This window comes from Grammomys surdaster, unplaced genomic scaffold, assembly GCF_004785775.1.
Source record: "Grammomys surdaster isolate TR1022 unplaced genomic scaffold, NIH_TR_1.0 125852, whole genome shotgun sequence".
Lineage (NCBI taxonomy): Eukaryota > Metazoa > Chordata > Mammalia > Rodentia > Muridae > Grammomys > Grammomys surdaster.
Window position 1 is genome coordinate 1,625,239 of NW_021620678.1, and position 21,458 is coordinate 1,646,696.

At 52.8% G+C, this 21,458-nt stretch overlaps 1 protein-coding gene across 1 annotated transcript in view; it reads left to right on the forward strand.

The window, feature by feature from the left end:
- Cacna1i (calcium voltage-gated channel subunit alpha1 I) overlaps window positions 1–21,458 on the forward strand; it is a 98,633-nt gene that overhangs the window by 61,799 nt on the left and 15,376 nt on the right. The window contains exons 9-27 of the mRNA XM_028789847.1: window positions 1,552–1,961; window positions 8,285–8,436; window positions 9,193–9,378; window positions 9,646–9,763; window positions 9,893–10,048; window positions 10,463–10,556; window positions 11,188–11,390; window positions 11,893–12,366; window positions 12,664–12,764; window positions 13,335–13,458; window positions 13,716–13,784; window positions 14,253–14,437; window positions 14,910–15,036; window positions 15,282–15,407; window positions 16,354–16,443; window positions 17,625–17,817; window positions 18,489–18,640; window positions 19,806–19,915; window positions 20,516–20,649. Coding sequence (XP_028645680.1) covers window positions 1,552–1,961; window positions 8,285–8,436; window positions 9,193–9,378; window positions 9,646–9,763; window positions 9,893–10,048; window positions 10,463–10,556; window positions 11,188–11,390; window positions 11,893–12,366; window positions 12,664–12,764; window positions 13,335–13,458; window positions 13,716–13,784; window positions 14,253–14,437; window positions 14,910–15,036; window positions 15,282–15,407; window positions 16,354–16,443; window positions 17,625–17,817; window positions 18,489–18,640; window positions 19,806–19,915; window positions 20,516–20,649 — 3,204 coding nt within the window. The remainder of the gene's footprint in view (window positions 1–1,551; window positions 1,962–8,284; window positions 8,437–9,192; window positions 9,379–9,645; window positions 9,764–9,892; window positions 10,049–10,462; window positions 10,557–11,187; window positions 11,391–11,892; window positions 12,367–12,663; window positions 12,765–13,334; window positions 13,459–13,715; window positions 13,785–14,252; window positions 14,438–14,909; window positions 15,037–15,281; window positions 15,408–16,353; window positions 16,444–17,624; window positions 17,818–18,488; window positions 18,641–19,805; window positions 19,916–20,515; window positions 20,650–21,458) is intronic.

Consider the following 21,458-nt stretch of genomic DNA (forward strand, 5'->3'; position numbering starts at 1 on the left):
CTCAGTCATGTGGAGTGTCAGAGGTGTTGGGCCTTGCAGAGTATCTGTTTCTAACTGCCAATACACACAACCCTAAGAGGAGACCACCCAGAGCTAACAGGGAGCTCTGGGTTTGGTCTGCTTTCCCCTAGCACCTGCAGAGAAGTTGGCAGGCCCTGGGCCTGTTCCTTGGAGCAGCTGTGGAACTTGGCATGTCCTGTTCCCCTTGTGAACTTGACCACCCCAATGGGGCCTCCCATCTCCTTCTCCAGAGCAGAGCTCAAGGGATCTCTTAGTTTGTGACTGAGACTGACAGTTGCTGTCTGAGGCTCTGGCCAGTGGACTCCACGCTCCTAGCTTTCTTATCCTGTCAGTCGGAGAGACCAGCAAAGACCAGACAGTTGTCCACTGTCCTCAGACACTAGCCATCTAGATGTGGTTCCAGGTGGCCTGAGGGCTTAGCCTAGCAGTGAAGAGGAGAGGTGAGGTCTAGGCAAGGCTAGCTCTCACCTTCCGAGGGATGTGAGTCTAGGGAAGGCTTCTTGCTGTTGCCACCGCCCTCAGGCTGGAATGCTGTGAAGCAAAGTGTTACACTTTTCAGTCCTCTGACTTCTCAGGCCTCCATCCCATCTCTTTTTCCTGTGTCAGGGGTTGATGCAGTCTGAGAAGGGCTTTGATCCTCCAAGGCTCGAGTAGGATGACCCAGGCACCTGGTTGCTTTGCAGTGTTCTGAGGCCGGTGTGAGAAAGTCAGGCTTTCCCACTTTCCTTTCCCTTTAGTGTTTTTTCTTCTTCCTTTCTTATTCAAGCAAAATGTGTTTATGTTACTAGAATATAGGGAAGCACAAAGAAGAAACCAGCCAGGTGCTACACGCTTTTAATCCCAGCACTCCGGAGGCAGAGGCAGGCAGATCTCTTAAGTTTCAGGCTAGCCTGGACTACATAGTGAGTTCCAAAATAGCCAGGGCTTCACAGAAAAAAAACCTAAAAACTAAGAGAAATTAAAGAAGAGAAGAAGGAGAAGGAGAAGGAGAAGGAGGGGGAGGAAGAAGGGGAGGGGGAGGGGAGGGGGAAGGGGAAGGAGAAGGAGAGAAGAAGAAGAAGCTGTCGCTGCAAACCAGCTACGGGGAACCCTTTCCGACACCTCTTTGAAACGGTTTACACAGATCCAAGGCCAGCCCAGGGACTGAAATCTCAGGCCTTATCCTCTGTCACTCTTCCTGCCTCCTGCTCCAATCTAGCCTGACTTTCACCGTTATGGAGGGAACTCCTGGGAGCTCCCAGGGTCTGCCTCGGTCTGGTCTTCCTCCCTTCGCACAGATGGGTAGTGAGAAATGCCAAAGCCACTATAGCTTCCTCTGAGAGGTGTCTGCTCTCCATCTGCCTGGGAACATTTGTTGAGTGACAGGTCCAAGGTCAAGGTCAAAGGTGACCAACAGTTAGCATGGACTGCCATGTGTTTATTAAGGACAGTCATCTCTAGGTGGGGTCAGCTTGTTTCATGCAGTGTCCTTGAGGGAGGTGGGGACCTGGTTTGGACACTAATGCTGCCCTCTGTCTGTTTGCTTTTCAGAGCTGTGCCCACGACACAGTCCCCTGGATCCCACTCCCCACACACTGGTGCAGCCCATCTCCGCTATTCTGGCCTCTGACCCCAGCAGCTGCCCTCACTGCCAGCATGAGGCAGGCAGGCGGCCCTCCGGCCTGGGCAGCGCTGATTCAGGCCAGGAAGGCTCGGGTTCTGTCGGCTCCACAGAGGCCAAAGCCAATGAGGATGGACCCCAGAGCAGTGAGGATGGGGTCTCCTCGGGCTTGGGGAAAGAGGAGGAACAGGAGGATGGGGCAGCTCGACTGTGTGGGGATGTGTGGCGAGAGACACGAGCCAAGCTTCGGGGCATTGTGGACAGCAAGTACTTCAACAGAGGCATCATGATGGCTATTCTAGTCAACACAGTCAGCATGGGCATCGAGCACCATGAACAGGCGAGTGAGGGTACAGGGTTTGGGTGGAGCAGGGGTGGAGAAGCAGGCCAGTGCAGAGCACTGGGTTCAGGTTGGGCAAGGGTGAAAAGATATACCCAGGTCTCCGTGATCCTGGCTAGACTAGAGTCTAACCTTTTACCCAAGGCCATATTCAAGGGGCAGATGATCTGGGGTATCTGCAATGTTATTGGATTACGAGTGAGGCTTGATGGTTTAGGACTCTGGTTGAGACTCAGGGCCCACTGCTTTTCCTCCTAGGCTGCCTGGAAGACCGCAGCCTATAGGCCACTCCTGAGGTAACAGCCTGTTAAATCCAGGCTCCATTTGGAATGACCCTATTCCCTGGCTCCTGTCTGCTAGTGGTTTTTCTTGGAGGCGTGGCTTCCTTGGCCTGCTCCTCAGCCTGGTAGGGCACACCCACTTGCCAGCTGGCTTTGCCCAGCCCGCTGACCCGAGGTCCCACAGCTAGCCAGCAGCCCGGCTTGAACCCACTTCCTGTGGCAACACTGATACCCTAGCAGGATTTGGATTCTGAACCCCTTTGGCTTCGGAGTCATCGCCATTTTGCAAAGCCCTCTCCTGGTTCCTGGAGTGGGCCACACTCTTCCTGTCTCTGCTCATTAGCTCACCCAGTACAGGCTTCATTCAATTTAGTTAAATGTAGCCCCTGGGGCTGCCACCAACACTCAGTTGATACCACAGGCTTGCCAGCTATTCTGACTTAATTAAAAAGATCTCTGGGGAGGGCTGCTGGGTGGGATCTCTGCAGGGGGGAAGCTGGTGAGAGGAGAGGCCAATACTTTGCCTCAAGGCCCTGGACTGTCAGAATGCAGAGACCCAGCAGGGTTTTCGCTCTTGGGGAAAGCTCCGTAAGAAGAGTTGCTTTGGGAATCTAGCTCTGGTGTCTACACCCTGCTATACCAGAGTCGGGCACTGTCTTTGGCTTGTTGGAACCAGCCTGCGAGAGCCAATTTTCTCACACTTGGGAATTTAGCAAGCAGTTGTGAAGTAGTTGCTTGCTTGAAATGGGTTATGGAGAAGGTGTTTACACCACGGAAATTGGCAGACACTACACTTTTTGGCTGTTTCCCAATGGTGGGTTTACTTGAGCCCCACTGCTCTCTGACTTCTTGAACCCCCTCCAAGGCAACACCACAGGCAAGGCAACTCTTCCTTTGCCCTCTAGCTTGCCCTCAGCCTGTCATGGTCCCTGGGTGAGTCTGTTTCTTCTCTAGCACCTGTTTCTTGTACCTGCCTCATCTCACTTGAGCAGGCTTGCTTTCCTTTAAAAAATTGCTTTTGGCTAGATGGTAGTGCATATTCTTAATCCCAGCACTTGAGAAGCAGAGGCAGGTGAACCTCTGAGTTCCAGGCTAGCCTGGTCTACAGAGCGAGTTCGAAGAAACCCTGCCTTGAAACACCAACAAAGCAAACAAAAGCCATTTGTTTGATTACACTTTTACCCATGGAGCACACTTTCTACACCTGCCAGAGCCTCTTCTGTTGGGACAGCAGAAGTCATGTGATGCTCAAGTCCCCACCCACCTGGAGTCCCCACCTGGTTGGAAGAGGCTCCTGTCATTTGGAGGGTCTACCCTGATCTCCTCATCAGCAACCTCAATGGAGAGATGCCCCCCCACACCCTAAGGGACTATCTTAGGACTTACCAGGAACCTACTAAGTCCCGGGCCTAGAGGAGCAGGGTGTCCCTGAGTCCTCACAAATTTTTCCCAAGCCAGTGTTAGTCATTGCTTCCTGTCTTCACACTTGGAAGGCCACTGCACAGAGGCCGTGTTGTTTGTTTATGGTCTGAGTTCCAACCCTGCTTCTGCAGCTGACAGACAGGGTGGCCCTGAGAAAGGCACTTGTTTAACTTGTGTCTTTATCTACTGATAAGCCAGATGCCCCCACCCCACCCCTGAGAAGGACTTCGGTGTGGATTCTGGTGTCTAGTAGGCATCTAAGACTCTGCCATTACTAGCAGGTCTTTTGTTTGAATCTCCTGCCAGTAGCCTGGGTAAGTTTACCATCCACTGTCTGGAGCCTCAAAAATTAATTAAAGAAGCAGCTAGGAGGAGGAGGAGGAAGCATTTTTAAACCGAGCTTTTTAAAGCAGCACCGAGTGGCAGCCATTGTTCAGTGGAGCTCTGTGCAGGGCCTGTTGGTATTTTCGTTCCTCGCCCTGGGCTCTCAGGCATCTCTCTGCAGGGACACTGATCCACCCCCAGGTTTATTTTGAGCATCCCCCACTGAGGTGGCACCTACAGTGAGAAGTGGCCCAGGGTTGCAGATGGCATGCAGGAAGGAAAGGGAAGAGTATCATAGGGTCCTTCCCTCCCACTCCTCCTCTGCACCCATCCTGGGACCGCAGAGAACTCCGTATCACTGCAAGGGGACAGGTGGTGATGTCCTGGCTTATCACCCCTGTCTCCCTAATTAAAGGGAGCTCAGTCCAGATGCTCATGGCCTTTTGTATGGCCACTGCTGCTCAGATAACCGAGAGCTGTCACCAGGAACAATTTGTTCAGGCTCCATATGGCTGTGGCTATTCCTTATCCTGACTGGCCTAGGAGGAGGTGACAGGTGAAAGGATGTCAGCCGGTCAGGGACTCGCATGTGTCTCATGAAGAGAGAGACAATACCCCAAGAAGGGCATGTGTGCCTTGATGGCAGAGCACTTGCCTAGCATGTCCTAGGTTCAGTTCCCATTACTGAAAAGAGGAATCTCCAGGGGACTTTAGGAGATCTAAGAAGTCCACACCCCTTGAGTAATCTCTGATCGATCTGTGTGAACATCAAAGGGGTCAGGTCAACTTGGGTGCTGGGTACCATCTTCATAGAAGCCATGGAGGGCAGGCAGGGTATGTGTTTCATCCCCACTGGGAAGATAGGCAGATGGGGAAACTGAGGAAGGTACATAGGGTGCCTAGGTGACCTGGCATGAAGCTAGCAGATCCGGCTCTGGGGTGCAGAGGGCATCCGTGGATGATGACATCTGAGGTGGGACCTTGGCCAGGAAAATACTAGTGTCTTCCTTAGTGTTCCTGACTAGAGCTGGGAGTCCTCTCAAGCTGGGCAGGGCCACCCTGAAGCCTCCCTCACCTCGGCCTCAGTGAAGGCTGGTTAAGGTGGAATGGGCAGCAGAGGGGTTAGGGCTGCTACCCAACTCCAGAATGTAGGACCATTTTGGTTCCAGCTCCCAGGGGAGTGTGTTTGAGGCCTCCTGAGTCATGAATGACTCAAAACTCATTGTGTAGCCCCTACCAAGTAACCTAGGTTTAAGGTGACTCTGGGTAGAGGATTAGGAGATGGTGTAGCATCTGACGTTTTAACTCTATGAGGGCCTCACAAGAGAGACAGAGAGAAACCAATGTGGGTTACCATCAGGGAGGACTTCCTGGAAGAGATAGCATTGAGGGTGGATCTTAAAGGTGGATCAGACTGACAAGTATGAGAGAGAGGCAGGGCCCAGAGCTTTCAGGAAGGATGCATGCAGAGGGTGTAGTGGACAGTCCACAGGGCAAGGAGGTCTGCTTATCCCCTGAGGACCTCAAGGACACTTCTCAGCTCAGTGGAGAGCCGTGGAATGTGTGTAAGAAGGGAAATGATGTTTGAGGAACACACTTCTTCTAAAATGTGGCCAGGTGATAGCACCTGGTTCAGAGCACAGGGAGGAGACTCCAGAGAGGACTCCACCCTGGCCTGGTCAAGAGCAGTAACTTCTGTCTGAACCATGCGTTACCTGTGAAATGTGGACAGTGTAGGCAAGATTGGAGCTCAGATGACTGGTACATAGAAAGTTCTTTGCACACCTGCCCCAGGAAGGAACTTAGCTGACACCTGCTATCTTTGTCACCATGAATTGAGGGGTTCCTGGACTGGTCCAAAGACCTTTTGGAAGCCCCTTTCATCTATCCTTGTAGAGGTGGCCTGAGACTGGACAGCCCGGGGTTGCTAAGCCCAGCACTGGGCTAGGATGAACTCCCTGTGCCTTCTAGACATGGGCTGGTATCTTCTGATCTGGACCACCTGTTCTTTCACAGGGTACATGTTGGGCATCCCTGTTAGACTCCTCACTGTCTGTCGTCTGTCTGACTGTCTGCTGTGATTTTTATGTCGTCTCTCCTTTCCTGGAGTTCTCTCTGACGTCTGTCATGTCACTTTGTCTCAGTCACCCCCCCTTCCCTTCCTAAAATAAGATTTCATGTAGCCTGGGCTGGCCTTGAACCCAATATGTAGCCAACAATGTCTTTGAATTTCCGATCCTTCTGCCTCCGACCTCTGGAGTGCTGAGATTACAGGTGCATGCAACCATATCAGGTTAATGGGGTGCTGGCAATAGCACTTCTGACCCCCATGCATGTTAGACAAGCACTACCCACTGAGCTACATCCCAAGAGCACTGTCCCTATGTCTATAGCAGGACTTTCACCTCTGCCTTTTGCTCACCATCATCTGTCAGTTCATCATGGTCCCATCTCTGTTCCTCTCTGCATCTCTGCCTCGTCCCTTTCACAGCGGCCCTCAGCCCCGCCTCCTGTCCATCCCCCATCCTCCCTGCCCCCCAACCCCCTCCCCCCGCCCCTCTCGGACTCCCACTTGTCTATATTCATCTGTCTGCCTCTCTCCAGCCTGCCTCTCTCCCAGAAAAAATGCTCTTGGGAGTGATGGATGGTCCATTAGAGAAAGATTAACAGGTGTGCGCTGCCTGGAAAAACAGCTGTTGCGGGGGAGGAGGGAGGCAAGCTGCTGACCTTTCTGAAGCGCGGTGGCTAGAGCCTGGTTGGAAGGAACATGTACACATTGTGTGCGGCTGAGAGCCAGCGCATGGCCAACTCAGCGTCAGCCGCTACCCTTCTCATCTCGGATTATCTGACTCAGGTGGGCAGAGTGGGCTGCATCGGAGTCCCTCCCACCCACACTCTCCCAGGGTCCCGCTCCCTTTGCATTTTGAGAGTCAAATGTAATTACAGATGGAAATGGGGCCCTCTCCTTTTATCTGGGCTTGAGAGGAACTGGCGGCTTTATTGGATTTCCTAGGCACTAGATGGGAAGCTGGTGGCTGGATAATTTTTTTCTTTCTTCTTGTAAGCCATATGGGATCAAAGCTAGACCCCTGGGGTTCTCTGTTGCTGGGGGGGGAGGTTGTGGAGTTCAGGTGCTGACAAGCGGGGGGATGGCTTGCTGTTGTGGCACCCTCCTGTCACCCAGCCAGCTCTTACCCTGATTGGGAGTTTGGCTCTGCCACCATTCTCTGCTCCCCTGTGTCACCAGTGCTCTTTTTTCACTTCCTCCAGGAGGGCCACCTGGCTTCCCAACACTGTCCCCCCAAACATACTCAGCTAAATGAGTGTTAGTGGGTACTGGCTTGCTTTGTTTTAGGGAGACTCTGCCACTGAGAGGGGACACGTCTCTTGCAGGAACATAGGCCCTGCACAGTGCCGGCTCTAGAAAGACCTGTGTGATACGGTCAGGAGTGAACAAATGAATGAGTGGGCAAGCTGGTCGGTTCAGGCAGGAGTTCTGTGTCCTGCAATGGAGTCTGCTATTCTCACTGGGTGGTTCTGCGCAAGTCAGTCCCACCACCCAGCCAGTTTCCTTACTTGTCAAATGATCTTTCGGGCCTTGAGATTCAGGAAAGGAGGAATAAGTAGCCGTTCCTTTTTTTCAGGATTCAGGGAGAAGCCATTGCTGTCCCATTCAGCATAAGCCAGACCCTTCAATGTGGGAGAAGAAAGCAAGGGGACAGAGGTTCCCTGCCTCACCTTTAGCCAGAGCCTGGGGACGCACTCTATACGTGTGGATAATAAGAGGAAACATCAGAGGCAGGGGACCATGCCTGGTACCATTCTCCTTAGCCCCATGGCATGGACTGTCTCAAATCAGGGTTCTCCATGGTGCCATTTGCAAGCTCTTGTCTGCCTCTTAAAATCCTGAGAGAAACAAATCCAGGGGTAGAGGGAGGCCTGTGCCTGAATAATGGGGGGGTCTGGGGTCACCAGCTAGTGACTTGATCTTCTTGGTGTTTTCTGAGAGCACTGTGGAGATGTCCTGTTCCCAGGGCTGTTTCTAGCGTGCAGCGGGCACCCTGCCTTTGTCCTCCATTTCCCAGCAGTGTGTGAAAGGCTGGCCCATCTGTAACACGGGTGGTATAGTGTCTCCTAGTGTTCAGTACCAGCACCACGTGTGGGCTTCCTCACTTCCTGGTAGACAATCCCCTCCCACAGGATCCAAAGGTAGCATAGTTGTGAAGTCCTACAGACCATGGTGCAAGCCTAATGGACTCACTAGGGTCACACGGTCTCCGTCCCCACCCCCCACAGCCTGAGGAGCTGACCAATGTCCTAGAGATCTGCAACGTGGTCTTCACCAGCATGTTTGCCCTGGAGATGATCCTGAAGCTGGCTGCCTTCGGGCTCTTCGACTACCTGCGAAACCCTTACAACATCTTCGACAGCATCATTGTCATCATCAGGTAACAGCACCGCCACCCCGAAGCTGAGGAGCAGGAGGAGTGAGGGCCTCAACCCCGAGCAGTAGAGGAAGTGACAAAGGAAACCACTACCAGCAGGCAGTTATCAAAATACTGAATAAACTGGTGATTTAGTAATATATGCTTTTGCACGAATGTGCCCAATAGAGATAGAGGTAGCGGTGAGTCTGAGGCCCCCAGAGTTGCAAACGGGGGTTGGAAACACAGAAATAGCTATGCAACACGCAACACGGAGATGTCAGCTATTTTAATTCCCCGTGAAGTCATGGCTAGGGCTGATTCTCTGGTTTGTTGTTTACATTCATAATCAAAAGAAGTATGCGACCTCGAAAAGAGGTTAGTGACATTCAGACTTGCAAGACTCGATAGACTGTTGCCTCCTCTTTCTCCTTCTTCAACGTGCACGGGCATGTGTGTGTGTGTGTGTGTGTGTGTGTGTGTGCGCGCACACACACACGCATAGGTCCAATCTTACAATCAGGTTTGGTGGTAAGCTTCTCTACCTGCTGAGTCACCTCACCAACTCTAGCCATGAGCTTCTTAATGCCGGATCCATGGGCTCATGGCTGAGAAACCCTGTTTCAGGGGCTGCTGTGAAGTAGCACCCAACGCCACTTGTTAGATGGATGGATGGATGATGTAAGCTGTTTCCATTCTCCTTATCTTCTCTGCTTCTTCCATCTCCCTGTCCCCTTGGCCTCCCCCGGACCCTTTCTGCCTTCTCCGTACTGGCTGCAGCATCTGGGAAATCGTGGGGCAGGCTGATGGCGGCCTGTCCGTGCTGCGCACCTTCCGGCTGCTGCGGGTGCTGAAGCTGGTGCGCTTCATGCCGGCGCTGCGGCGCCAGCTCGTGGTGCTCATGAAGACCATGGACAACGTGGCCACCTTCTGCATGCTGCTCATGCTCTTCATCTTCATCTTCAGGTGAGCCCCACCCACCTGCTGGGGGCTACGGGTATGAGCCTGGGACACGGTGGCTAGTGGACGATCCTAGGGACAATGTTGCCAGGATCTGGCTATGAATCTCAGCACCAACCCAATGCCTCCGGGAATGTCTGTCCTCCGAGCCTTGGCATTCCCCTCTATAAATGCAGACTTAAGCTTTTCCTCTCTCCTGGTACTGGGTGGTCTTGGGGGGAGCAGAGAGCTGAACGTGATTCGCCCCTTGAGCCACCTCCATCCTTTTCCTAGCATCCTTGGGATGCATATCTTTGGCTGCAAATTCAGCCTCCGCACGGACACTGGAGACACAGTCCCTGACAGGAAGAACTTTGATTCCTTACTGTGGGCCATCGTTACAGTGTTCCAGGTGGGTGGCATCTGAAAGCTCATGGATTTCAGGGGGGGAAGATCTAGATAGCATGTCTGGGAGGGGCTGAGGTGGACGACTTGTGCTTGGGAGGGCTGGGCCAGGGCTGAACTGTGTCCTTCTCAACAGATCCTCACTCAGGAGGACTGGAACGTTGTTCTGTACAATGGCATGGCCTCCACCACCCCCTGGGCCTCCCTCTATTTTGTTGCCCTCATGACCTTTGGCAACTATGTTCTCTTCAATCTCCTGGTGGCTATTCTGGTAGAGGGCTTCCAGGCTGAGGTAACTATAACCCTGGGCTAGTCACTGGGCAGCAGACAGGGAGCCTGGCAGGGTGATAGTGTAGCTGGAAACCACAGCAGGTAGTCTCCCAAAGTAGAGCTGCTAACAAGGCATGAGCTTCCTGTTCCAGGTAGCATGCAAATGGAGGACCTCCCTAGAGCCTTTTCTACCTCAGATTCTAAAGCCTCCAAGATCTGAGTTTCCAGAGCCTGCTTCTTCCTCTATACTGTTGGGCTTTGAAGAGTGCTGGAAATCAGGGAGACTGGGTATTGTGGCCTCACTAGCCTCTCACATCCCTGTTCTAATCTAGTTTCCCCGCCTGTAAAAGGAGGATAGGAAGGGCCATAGAGAAATCCCAAGGGTAGGCTGGGAAAAGGCAGAGCTGACCTGTTCTAATGTGAACTGATCTCCCAGGGTGATGCTAATCGCTCCTACTCTGATGAGGACCAGAGCTCATCCAACTTGGAGGAGTTTGACAAGCTCCCAGAGGGCCTGGACAACAGCAGAGGTAAACACACCTGTGCTTTCCACTCAGGGTCAGGGACTCCCTGTAGATTCCCAGATGGCACAGCGGCTTCCCCATGAAGCCTAGGCCCAGGGACTCAGGGACTGCTACTTATCTGTTTCTTTGTTTTGTTTTTAAGCAATTATATCTGAAAGAGATGCTTGGTCTCAGAAACAGGCAATCATGGACCTCCTGAGTTCCCCTAGAAACCCTTCTGCTTCCCTTTCTACATGGGGCTCTGAGTTAGAGCCACAGTGTCTTTGGTATGGCCAGTGTTCAGGTCATGTCTGATACCACTAGGTAGCCTTTTCCAACCAAGCCTAGTATCCATGGTAACCCAAGAGGACAGTCCCTTCCTGTGAGCATGGGGGTTGAGGTACTCCAGCATGGTGGAGGTCTAGGCTGGTCCCAGAACAGAAGGGAAGGGTCATGGAAAGGTAAAGAACAGCCTTTTAGGCAGGAAGGAAGAGGGAACATGAAGTAGGTGCCAACCTCCAGGATTTCCTGGTGGAGGACCTCTCACCAGAAGAACTCTCCATCTGTATAGAACCACTTCTGATTTTGTCATGGCTTCCTCTGCTCGTCTGTCTGTCTGACTGTCTGTCTGTCTGTCGTCTTCATCTCACACCTCCAGATCTCAAGCTCTGCCCAATACCCATGACACCCAATGGACACCTGGACCCTAGCCTCCCTCTGGGTGGGCATCTGGGTCCTACTGGGGCCATGGGTACTGCCCCCCGCCTCTCACTGCAGCCAGACCCGGTACTGGTGGCCCTAGACTCCCGGAAAAGCAGTGTCATGTCACTGGGCAGGATGAGCTATGATCAGCGGTCCTTGGTGAGTCCTGTGATGGATGCCTGCTGCTGGAGGTGGGGGGCACCAAAGGTCTGTGACACCAGGTGCCCTGTCGAGGGTACCACCCTATCTAGTATGAACCAGCCAGGGTCTGTGTTAATGACAATCCTGGGTGCTCTGGGCTAGAACAAGTCTTTATAGCTGGAATGCAAGGGTGGGGTCTGGAGGAGAGACCTGGGATTTCATCTTGGTAACAGTGTATAGACTTTGGGGGTAGGGCCAACTAGAGCTTTAATCTGGCCTCTGCCACCTCTAAGCTGTGTAAAAGCGATCAAATTACCACCTATCTCCGAGCCTCAGTTTCTTTACATGTAAAGCTGACCCTTATTTGCCATATGCTTTTCTCAAGAGAAGAAGGGGGCTTTAGTCTGAGTCATACATCAGAACGGGTGGGCTCCCTCTAGCATGGCGTTCAGGATGTCTGGGTCTTGGTGTTAGATTATGGTGTGGGTGGTTGCTGATCCAACTCCGGGTCTTTCCGCAGTCCAGCTCCCGGAGCTCCTACTATGGGCCCTGGGGCCGCAGCGGGACCTGGGCCAGCCGCCGCTCCAGCTGGAACAGCCTGAAACACAAGCCACCCTCAGCTGAGCATGAGTCCCTGCTCTCCGGGGAACGTGGTGGTAGCTGTGTCAGGGCCTGTGAAGGCGCCCGGGAGGAGGCGCCACCTCGCGGCGCACCCCTGCATGCCCCACACACCCACCACACGCACCATGGACCCCACCTGGCGCACCGTCACCGCCACCACCGCAGGACTCTGTCCCTCGATACCAGGGACTCTGTTGACCTGGTAGAGTTGGTGCCCGTGGTGGGTGCCCACTCGCGGGGAGCTTGGAGGGCGGCAGTCCAGGCCCCTGGTCATGAGGACTGCAATGGCAGAATGCCCAACATAGCCAAGGATGTCTTCACCAAGATGGACGACCGCCGTGACCGTGGGGAGGATGAGGAGGAGATCGACTACGTGAGTAGGGACTGGTTGGGACACCCAAGAAGCTGCCCTTGTAAAAGCAGTTTATAGGGCTGAAAGAGGCGGATCTAAGGGATTTGGCTTTGGGTGGTCCAGGCGTGGTGGGCGGGGCTGAAGGTGGGGCCAGAACTGTCCACATCTGACTTACTCTGCCACCAATCCTTCCTTGTTGGGGGCTGGGAGAGAGGTCAGAGTTCATCCAGTGCCCCCAGTTTGTTGGCTGGCAGAGTGGGAAGAGATGGGCCTCTTTGCGCAGCACCAACCCCAGGACCCAGTTCCTTGCCTTGCCAGACCCTGTGTTTCCGCGTCCGCAAGATGATTGATGTGTACAAGCCGGACTGGTGCGAAGTCCGCGAGGACTGGTCGGTCTACCTCTTCTCCCCCGAGAACAAGTGAGTAGTGGCTGTCTGGGAGTGAGGGCCAGAGAGGAGGAGGGTGATCTGTCTGGGAGGGAAACTTCTCTACCAAGCTGGGCAGGACACCTTCATATGACAGAGAGAGGAAGGAGGGTCTCCAAGGGAAGAGGTGAGTCTAGCCATCCCTCTAGGGCTTCCTTGAGCCTCTCTCTCTCTCTCTCTCTCTCTCTCTCTCTCTCTCTCTCTCTCTCTCTCTCTCTCTCTCTCTCTCTCTCTCTTTTTGCCAGCCCTGTGCTGGCAACAAGGCTGGACAGATCCACAGGCAGCCTGAAGTCTCAGATGGAGTCTTTTCCATCAGAAGGCTTCTAGGATGACGCCTTGGGGTTGGTGTTGAAGGCAGATTGTTGACCTCATTACCTAGGTGTATGGTTGGGAAGGAGGCTCCAGTTAGACACCTTAGGCAGATGTTGAGTGGCTACAGGAAGGGAGAGGGATCCCTTCCTTTAAGCCATTCTGGTCCCCGAGTGTGTATCGTGGTCTTGTCTTCCTTCTGGTCAGAGTGGGAAGCCAACTGACCCTCCTGGGGGTTCCTTGACTTCCACTCAGGTTCCGGATCCTGTGTCAGACCATCATTGCTCACAAGCTTTTTGACTACGTGGTCTTGGCCTTCATCTTCCTCAACTGTATCACCATCGCTCTGGAGAGGCCCCAGATTGAAGCTGGTAGCACTGTGAGTGACTGCAGCCCTGGGGCTGGGCAGAGAGCCAGATAGTAACAACGGTGGGGGAGCCCAGGGAGAGCTCAGCCAAGGCTAACACTTAGCATGCAGGAGGTGGGGGTAGAGCAGAGCGCTTGCCTGTGGGAGGGGAAGGCCGCTAGATCTGAGAAATGGTGGCCATAGTGGGTGCCCCTGGGTGAAGCAGAGGCTGATAAGGCATGCGGGCAGATGTGGAAGTCTTGGACTCATGGTTTCTCTCACTCTTTCAGGAGCGCATCTTCCTCACGGTGTCTAACTACATCTTCACAGCCATCTTCGTGGGCGAGATGACACTGAAGGTTGTTCTGGGCTCCACCAGGATCTTTCCCATCCCCACCTGGAGCCCCTGGCCTAGACCTCACCTTCCCTGCTGGCCTGGCCCTCAGGCATATTCCATAGGTCCCAGAGGTCCACTCCTGTTGGGCTCTAGACCCTGGGTCGAGCTTCTGGGACTAGAGATCAGTGGCCCCCTCTTATCACCAAGTCCAACCAGAAAGGCACAGTTGGTTAGAAACATTGCCCTGGGATGCTTCCCAGTATGGGTGGCTCTGGGTTGAGGTCTCATGGTCATGCTATGAGACCATAGCTTGCAGACTTCCCTGGGCCCAGACTCTGTTCCTTCCTGCCTATCACTAGCCCTCAGAAAAACCATTGTGAGCCATACCTCATCCATCACCTCCTTACCTCCCTTTGTCCTGTCCCTGGGGAGAGGGGAGTCTTCTGGCCCCATCCCCCTCCCAAGGCTTGACCCATAACCCCACCCCCAGGTGGTTTCTCTGGGCCTGTACTTCGGTGAGCAGGCGTACTTGCGTAGCAGCTGGAACGTACTGGATGGTTTCCTGGTCTTTGTGTCCATCATCGATATCGTAGTATCCGTGGCCTCTGCGGGGGGAGCCAAGATTCTGGGAGTCCTCCGGGTCCTGCGGCTCCTGCGTACCTTACGTCCTTTGAGGTGTGGACCCTGCCCCAGTACATGGTGATGGAGTGGGAGACACATATTGATACACTGAATAGGGCTATTTCCCAAGTGGGTTTTCAGTCTGGCTCAACAATACAGGCTCCCCAAAGCATTGTGCCAAGCATACCTTGCTGCAGGGAGGAGAAGCCCAAGAGCCTAGGGGAAAATGGCGTCCACTACATTCCCTCCTCTGTGTTCTGGGGTAGCTCACTGCCATCTCTGGGTACCATCTCTTGGGTGTGGGCTGCACTCTGCGGGGATTGGTTGAGAGGGTCAAGTGCCCTTCTGTGTATTGATCTAGGTAGAGATTGGTGCTTAGCTCCTGTCCTAGCAAACCTGGCTACGGCATCTTCATTCCTGCTGGAACCTTCCCCCTCTCCCACGCCTGGTGACCGTGGGTTGAGTTGGGGCTGTCCCTCTGTCAGCTGTGGCTCACGGTACCCTGGCCTTCCTTGCCTGCCTGCAGGGTCATCAGCCGGGCCCCTGGGCTGAAGCTGGTGGTAGAGACGCTCATCTCCTCCCTCAAGCCCATCGGGAACATCGTCCTCATCTGCTGCGCCTTCTTCATCATCTTTGGCATCCTGGGGGTGCAGGTGAGGGATGCCCACTCTGCAGGGTGACAAGAAGCTGAGCACAGCCTATTCATGCCTACTGCAACCCACCTGAGTGCACTAACCTGGGGACCGGGGGTGGCCTTGGTGGAGCCATGTGAGGAAGGCAGACTCAACCTGGGTCAACAGAGCAAGGGGCAGGTCGTGTGGACCGATTCCTGGAGCTTCCCTCCTCTGATTGTGTCCCCCCTTTACCCTGAGCACTGCCTTTCCCTCCTTTCCCACAGCTTTTCAAAGGCAAGTTCTATCACTGTTTGGGAGTGGACACCCGAAACATCACCAACAGATCTGACTGCGTGGCCGCCAACTACCGCTGGGTGCATCACAAATACAACTTTGATAACCTGGGTCAGGTGAGCCCTTCCAGGGTCACAAGGGTCACAAACCTGGCTACAGTCCTGCTCTGTCAGAACTGATGGGTCCCATCCTGCAAAGTGGGGCTGGGTGGAACTCTGCTCACAGGAGAAGTAAGGCTGGGACCCTGGGTGCAGAGTCTGCCAGCACATAAAACTTAACAGGTACTTCACAAATACTGGTTCTGACTTCCCACCCAAGGACAGTAATGGGAGTTTGAGAGCCATCTACACTTGGGTGTATACCCCAACTTTTTTTTTTTTGATTGAGGTGTTCTCTTTAAGTCTCAGTTTCTTCCTCTGTCAAATGGGAATATGACAGCCCCATAGGCAAGCTGAACTAATGACTAGTCTCGGGGAAGGAGGCCTTGGCCTGGTGGCTTCTCTTTACTAACACTTCAGTCAGCATTCAGGTTCCTACTTTGCCTTTGATCCAGTCTCCTATGAGCTGCCTCCAAAGAGCCTCCCTTCCCTATCCCCACAACACCCTCCAGGCAGCTGTTTGTAGAGAGGGTATACCCCAGGGTTTGATGCAAGAAGAAGCAGGGTCCAGGCCGGTGGCCCCTCGCTAGTGGCTGGTGGTAGATTTCCTGATGCTTACTCACAGGTCCACACTCTCACATGTGAGTTAACAGCAGGGGCTGGGTGGAGACCCAGGGCTCCTGGGTCAGGGCATGGGAACTCATGGGCCTTCTCGATGGACAGACATCTTTCAGACAGTTACTGCTAGAACTAAGATGGTAACTCAGGACTCTGCCTTCAGTTCCCCTTCCACCCCTATGATAGCAGCCCCAGGACTTACAACAGGCACACAGTAGGTCCTCAGCAAGGCCTCATCAGCTTGACTACTCAGGATGAGCTCTCCATCCTGGTTTCCTAGAGGCGGAACAATGGAGGGCTGAGGAGTCCACATCTCTTACCCCAACCTTCTTCTTTTATCTTCCAGGCTTTGATGTCCCTCTTTGTCTTGGCCTCCAAGGATGGCTGGGTAAACATCATGTACAATGGATTGGATGCTGTGGCCGTGGACCAGCAGGTGGGCATGACTGGGGCCATAGCAGAAGAAGATGGTGGGAAGGGACCTGGAGCTCACCTCTGGTTCTCGGTCTCTTAGAGCCAACCTACTTTGATCTGGAGCTAAGGGGGAGCTGAGGAGGGTCGGGGTGATGAGTACTCTTATACGAGTTTCTCTACTCCTTGTTTGCCTGTCCCCCATTCCTAGGAATGGGCTCCACCAACTCTTCAGAGCTTGGCTGCCTCCTGGTCACTGACCAGGTTTCTGCTGCTTTGTTTCGGGGTGGATGATTAAATGGGAGTGTAGATGAGCAGCAGGTTTAGTGGATGGTAGACGTGTGGATGAGTATGGGTAGATGGATACGTAGATGGGCGGGTGGCTGGGTGGCAGGTTGAGTAGATGGAAGGCTAGGTAGATGGACGGACAGACAGATGGACAAGTCGTCAGGTGGGTAGGTGGATGGGTGAATATATAAGTATGAGTGTGGGTGGGAAGGTAGACAGATAAGTGGACAGGTGCATAGATGAGTTTATGAGTGGGTGAATGGATATATTGATGGATGATAAATAGATGATAGATAGATAGATAGATAGATAGATGAATGGGTGGGTGGGTAGATGATAGGGTTTATGGATGGAGGTGGCTAAATTGATGAGTGGGTGGGCTGATAGGTAGATATAAATAGGTTGGACAGATGGGTGGATGGATGGGTGAGTGAGTGGGTAGATGGATGGGTGAGTGAGTGGGTAGATGGATGGGTGGATGGGTGAGTGAGTGGGTAGATGGATGGGTGGATGGGTGAGTGAGTGGGTAGATGGATGGGTGGATGGGTGAGTGAGTGGATAGATGGATGGGTGGATGGGTGATAGATGGTTTTGGTAGATGGTGAATAGATGGATGCTTGCGTGGGTGAATGAAGGGTAAGTCACTGAAAAGACAGCAGACCAATGTGTGCAGGAGACAACCACAGGAGCAGGAAAGGAGAGGGCAGGGAAGTAAAGCTGACCTCCTTACTTGTGTCAGCTCCAGGCTAGACAGTTCCCATATTGCCCAGGCTAGACCATTCCCATTTGCTGTGCTGTTTCCACCTTAGGCTTCAGAGGCAGGCTGTCCTAACTCCGCCATTACACAAGGCTTGGTGAGATCAAATGCCTGTGACCTTGCTGTATAGATCCTCAGCCCTCACTCTGCCTCCCCTGCAGCCGGTGACGAACCACAACCCCTGGATGCTGCTCTACTTCATCTCTTTCCTGCTCATCGTCAGCTTCTTTGTGCTCAACATGTTTGTGGGTGTGGTCGTGGAGAACTTTCACAAGTGCCGGCAGCACCAAGAGGCTGAGGAGGCGCGGAGGCGTGAGGAGAAACGGCTACGGCGCCTGGAAAAGAAGCGCCGTAGTGAGCAGATGGTGGATGCTGGGACGGGCAGGGTCTCTACCCACCACTGTGCCTCCTGGGCAGTGCCCTGGGGCAGGTCTGATCCAGGCCCACTGGGTCTTTGGAACTGGAAGAGAGCAAAAGATTTAATCCATCCATTGCCCATGGCCCAGCCCCTTTCCCCAGCGTCTACTTGTCCAGGTGACCAGGGACCATCAGTAGTGATACCACTGGCCACCCTGGGTAAAGCCCAGGTACTTTGGTGCAGACAGAGACAAAGGCAGTCTTTCCTGTGGGCACCAATCAGTGGGAACTTTTAGAACATACCTGCCCCTCATGTTCTTCCTTGTGAAAGATGTTTGCAGTTTTGGGGTCAGCCATCCACCTCTGGATGGTCAGCCTCAGGACCCCTGTCTCTGCCTATCAGACCTAGAGTCCTTGTCATGGACCTCTTTAGGGAGTGTTTGAGAATAATGTGTGTCCTAACATCCTGCTTCCTACCACCGATATCTCAGGGTTTTCCTCACAGTGTCCTAGCACTGGGAGAGGAACACTCTCATCCAGGACCCGGTATGGGCCAGCATGCTCCTCTCTTCCTTTCTCCTTACCCATGGCTTCTCTCTCCTTTGTGCTCTTCTCTTTGCTTGGTCCAATCCTGTATGGTCTATGCTACTCTACCATGCTCCCTACAGAGGCTCAGAGGCTGCCCTACTATGCCACCTACTGTCCCACAAGGCTGCTTATCCACTCCATGTGCACCAGCCACTACCTGGACATCTTCATCACCTTCATCATCTGCCTCAATGTGGTCACCATGTCCCTGGAGCACTACAACCAGCCTCCAGTGAGTCTTGGGGTCACTGTCTAGTCTAAGGTCACATGGGGAGGACCAGCTTTTAGCAGGATCCCACCTCAGGTACAGGGTCGAGTAGAGGGCCAGCATCCATGAAGTCTCTCTGATGGGCTTAGGCCAGGACTTGTGGGGAAGAGGTGCAGGGCAGCTGGTAGTTAGAAGCTTGAAAGTAAAGGGTCTCTCTTTCCGGGACTATGAGGAGGTGGCATTTGTGAGCAGCCTACAGCATGAGTAGCAGTGGCTGAGGCGTGTTAACATGGATGCTGCAGGACATGATGCATGCGTTAATCCTCACTGTAAAGTCGATGTTGGGAGAGCCTTGGTCGAGCTTTCCAGATGAAGAGGATTAGCATCAGAGTCAGAATTGGAGCTTGGATTTGTGTTCAAAGTTTACTGGGGCTTCCACTGCCCACCGAGTATCCTGACTTTCTGGGGGAGCAGGCCCAGGGCAAGCATCCTTGGAATAGATGCCAGATAGCATGCAGCAGAAGCTTGTGAGAGGCAGGTGCTTTCTAAAAGACTCTACTTGGCAGAGTCGACAGGAAGGGTGGTGCCAAGCCTCCAGGTGAGAAATTAGCATCTTATTTCAGTGGACAGAGAAGACGATTATGAAGTGAAAAGAAAAGGAACCATGGCAGAATGAACAGTAATTATAGAATTTCCAAATTAATGTGAGGAAATGGGATTATTACAGTCTACAAGTACCAATTATTTGTCTGGTGCTTAGAATACCTCATTTAATTACCAGAGCAGCTTTCTGATAGGCAGGAGGGATTGTTTTATAAAAATTTTAGTCAAAGAAACTAAGTCTCAGAAAGGTCAAGCACTTTCCCAGGTCACAAACCAGATAGGGAGCAAAGGTTAAGCGGTATTCAAATCTATGAAATATGGTTTAGGGATCCTTAGCCACTACCTCATTCTGTCTCTGAAGAGGAGCAACTGGGTCAGGCTAGCACAAATAAGGAAATAACAATGTGAATTGACTATCACACATGAAGTCATAAGGAATGAAAAGGAATATAAATAGATAAAAAGTAACAAAGCATTATACTAAATGTAAATGGACTAAACTCTCCCCAAAAGGCAGAGACTCTGGTTGTAGGAAGGTTCTGGGGCAGATAATAGTACTGGACCATGCTTCTCTTTGCCCCTGTAGTCCCTAGAGACAGCCCTCAAGTACTGCAACTACATGTTCACCACTGTCTTTGTGCTGGAGGCTGTGCTGAAGCTGGTAGCATTTGGCCTGAGGCGTTTCTTCAAGGACCGGTGAGTGGCTGGGTCATACTAGGGCAGCAAGGTTGGGAAGAAGTCTTGATCTTTGAAGCAGCCTAAAGGAGCCAGTAACATCTGGATATTGATCATCAAGGTGTTCTAGCTGTTGACTATATTCCTAGGCAGGAAGTGATTAAGTCTCAATGAATGTATTCAGGCTGTTTTAGTTCATCTCCTGTGGGTCCTCTGTAACCTGAAGACAGAACATGGTCTGCCCTGGCTCATGCTAACTTTACTTTTCAGAGAAAGCAACTGAGGCTTAGAGAGCTTGACAGACTGGCCAAATGCTACCGGAAGGGATCAGATAGTTTAGGATTTAGACTTAGAAGTCAGAGTCCATGCCTTCTCTCCTACAGGAGGCCAGCAATGTTTCTTCAGCTTGAGCAGCTCCCTGTAGAGGGGGGAAAAAGGCCAGACTCACTGACACCAGAGAGGATGGGTAGAAGGAAGGGTATTTACACATTCTAGTGGGCCCCACAGGAGTGTGAAGCACTGGGAGTCTGCCTTCCACTCAAGTGTGTCTGAGCCACTATGTTCCCCACCCCCACCCCCAACCTCAATTCCTACTCCTGCCTCAACTTCCCTGCTGTACAGATGGAACCAGCTGGATCTGGCCATTGTGCTGCTGTCTGTCATGGGCATTACACTGGAGGAGATCGAGATCAATGCCGCCCTGCCCATCAATCCTACCATCATCCGTATTATGCGTGTCCTACGTATCGCCCGGGGTAAGTAGGACACAGGCTGAGTAGAGACAAGCAGGAGTGGGGAGGGGACTCTCTGTTGCCTACGGGAGAGCATGTAGGAGTGGAGTGGGTGGGAGATGTGGAACATTCGAGCAAGAGGGACTCTCCTGAGTAGGGCAGAGCAGGATTCAAACGAAGACCACGTGTCACCCTGTGTGTGCACAGCCTCCTGTGTGCCCAGCTGCCCCCCTCCCCATGCTTGTGTAGACCTGCCTCTGCTTCCTCATGGCAGCATAATCTGTGTGGTCCAGTCTCAGGATGTGCCACAAGGACCCAGTTCCGGCTTTGTGTGCTACCTGGCCTTTCTTTAGCACTGCAGTAGGGACACAGTCCTCAAAATGTCTGACAATCTCCCTTTCCTCCCCCAGAAGCCCTTCTCTCATCCCAAAGTTTTTCCTACTCAAAATCTTACCGCCACAGTGATGGTGGGGTGCTTCTTGCCTCTTGCCTCCTATTCCTCCTGCCTGTTGCCTCCATGTTCTAAGGAGGGAGAGCTATGCAGACACTCTGTGGATGACACCAGAGTCCTTTTAAGCCCTAGGGGATGGGAGAAGATGTGGACCCTTGTGTCGGCCATCTTTGCTTCCCCTCACTCCACTGTACATGTTCTGTGATCTCGAGCGCCTATGAACCCACTCTGCATTCTATTTTGTGCACATGACCCTCACTCTGCAGCTGTAGCCATATTCTTGTTTAAAAAATGTTAAGGTATTTCATATAAATGGGTATTTTGTCTGCATGTTCCCTGCACACCCAAAAAGGGCAATAGGTCTTGTAGGACTATGGTTATA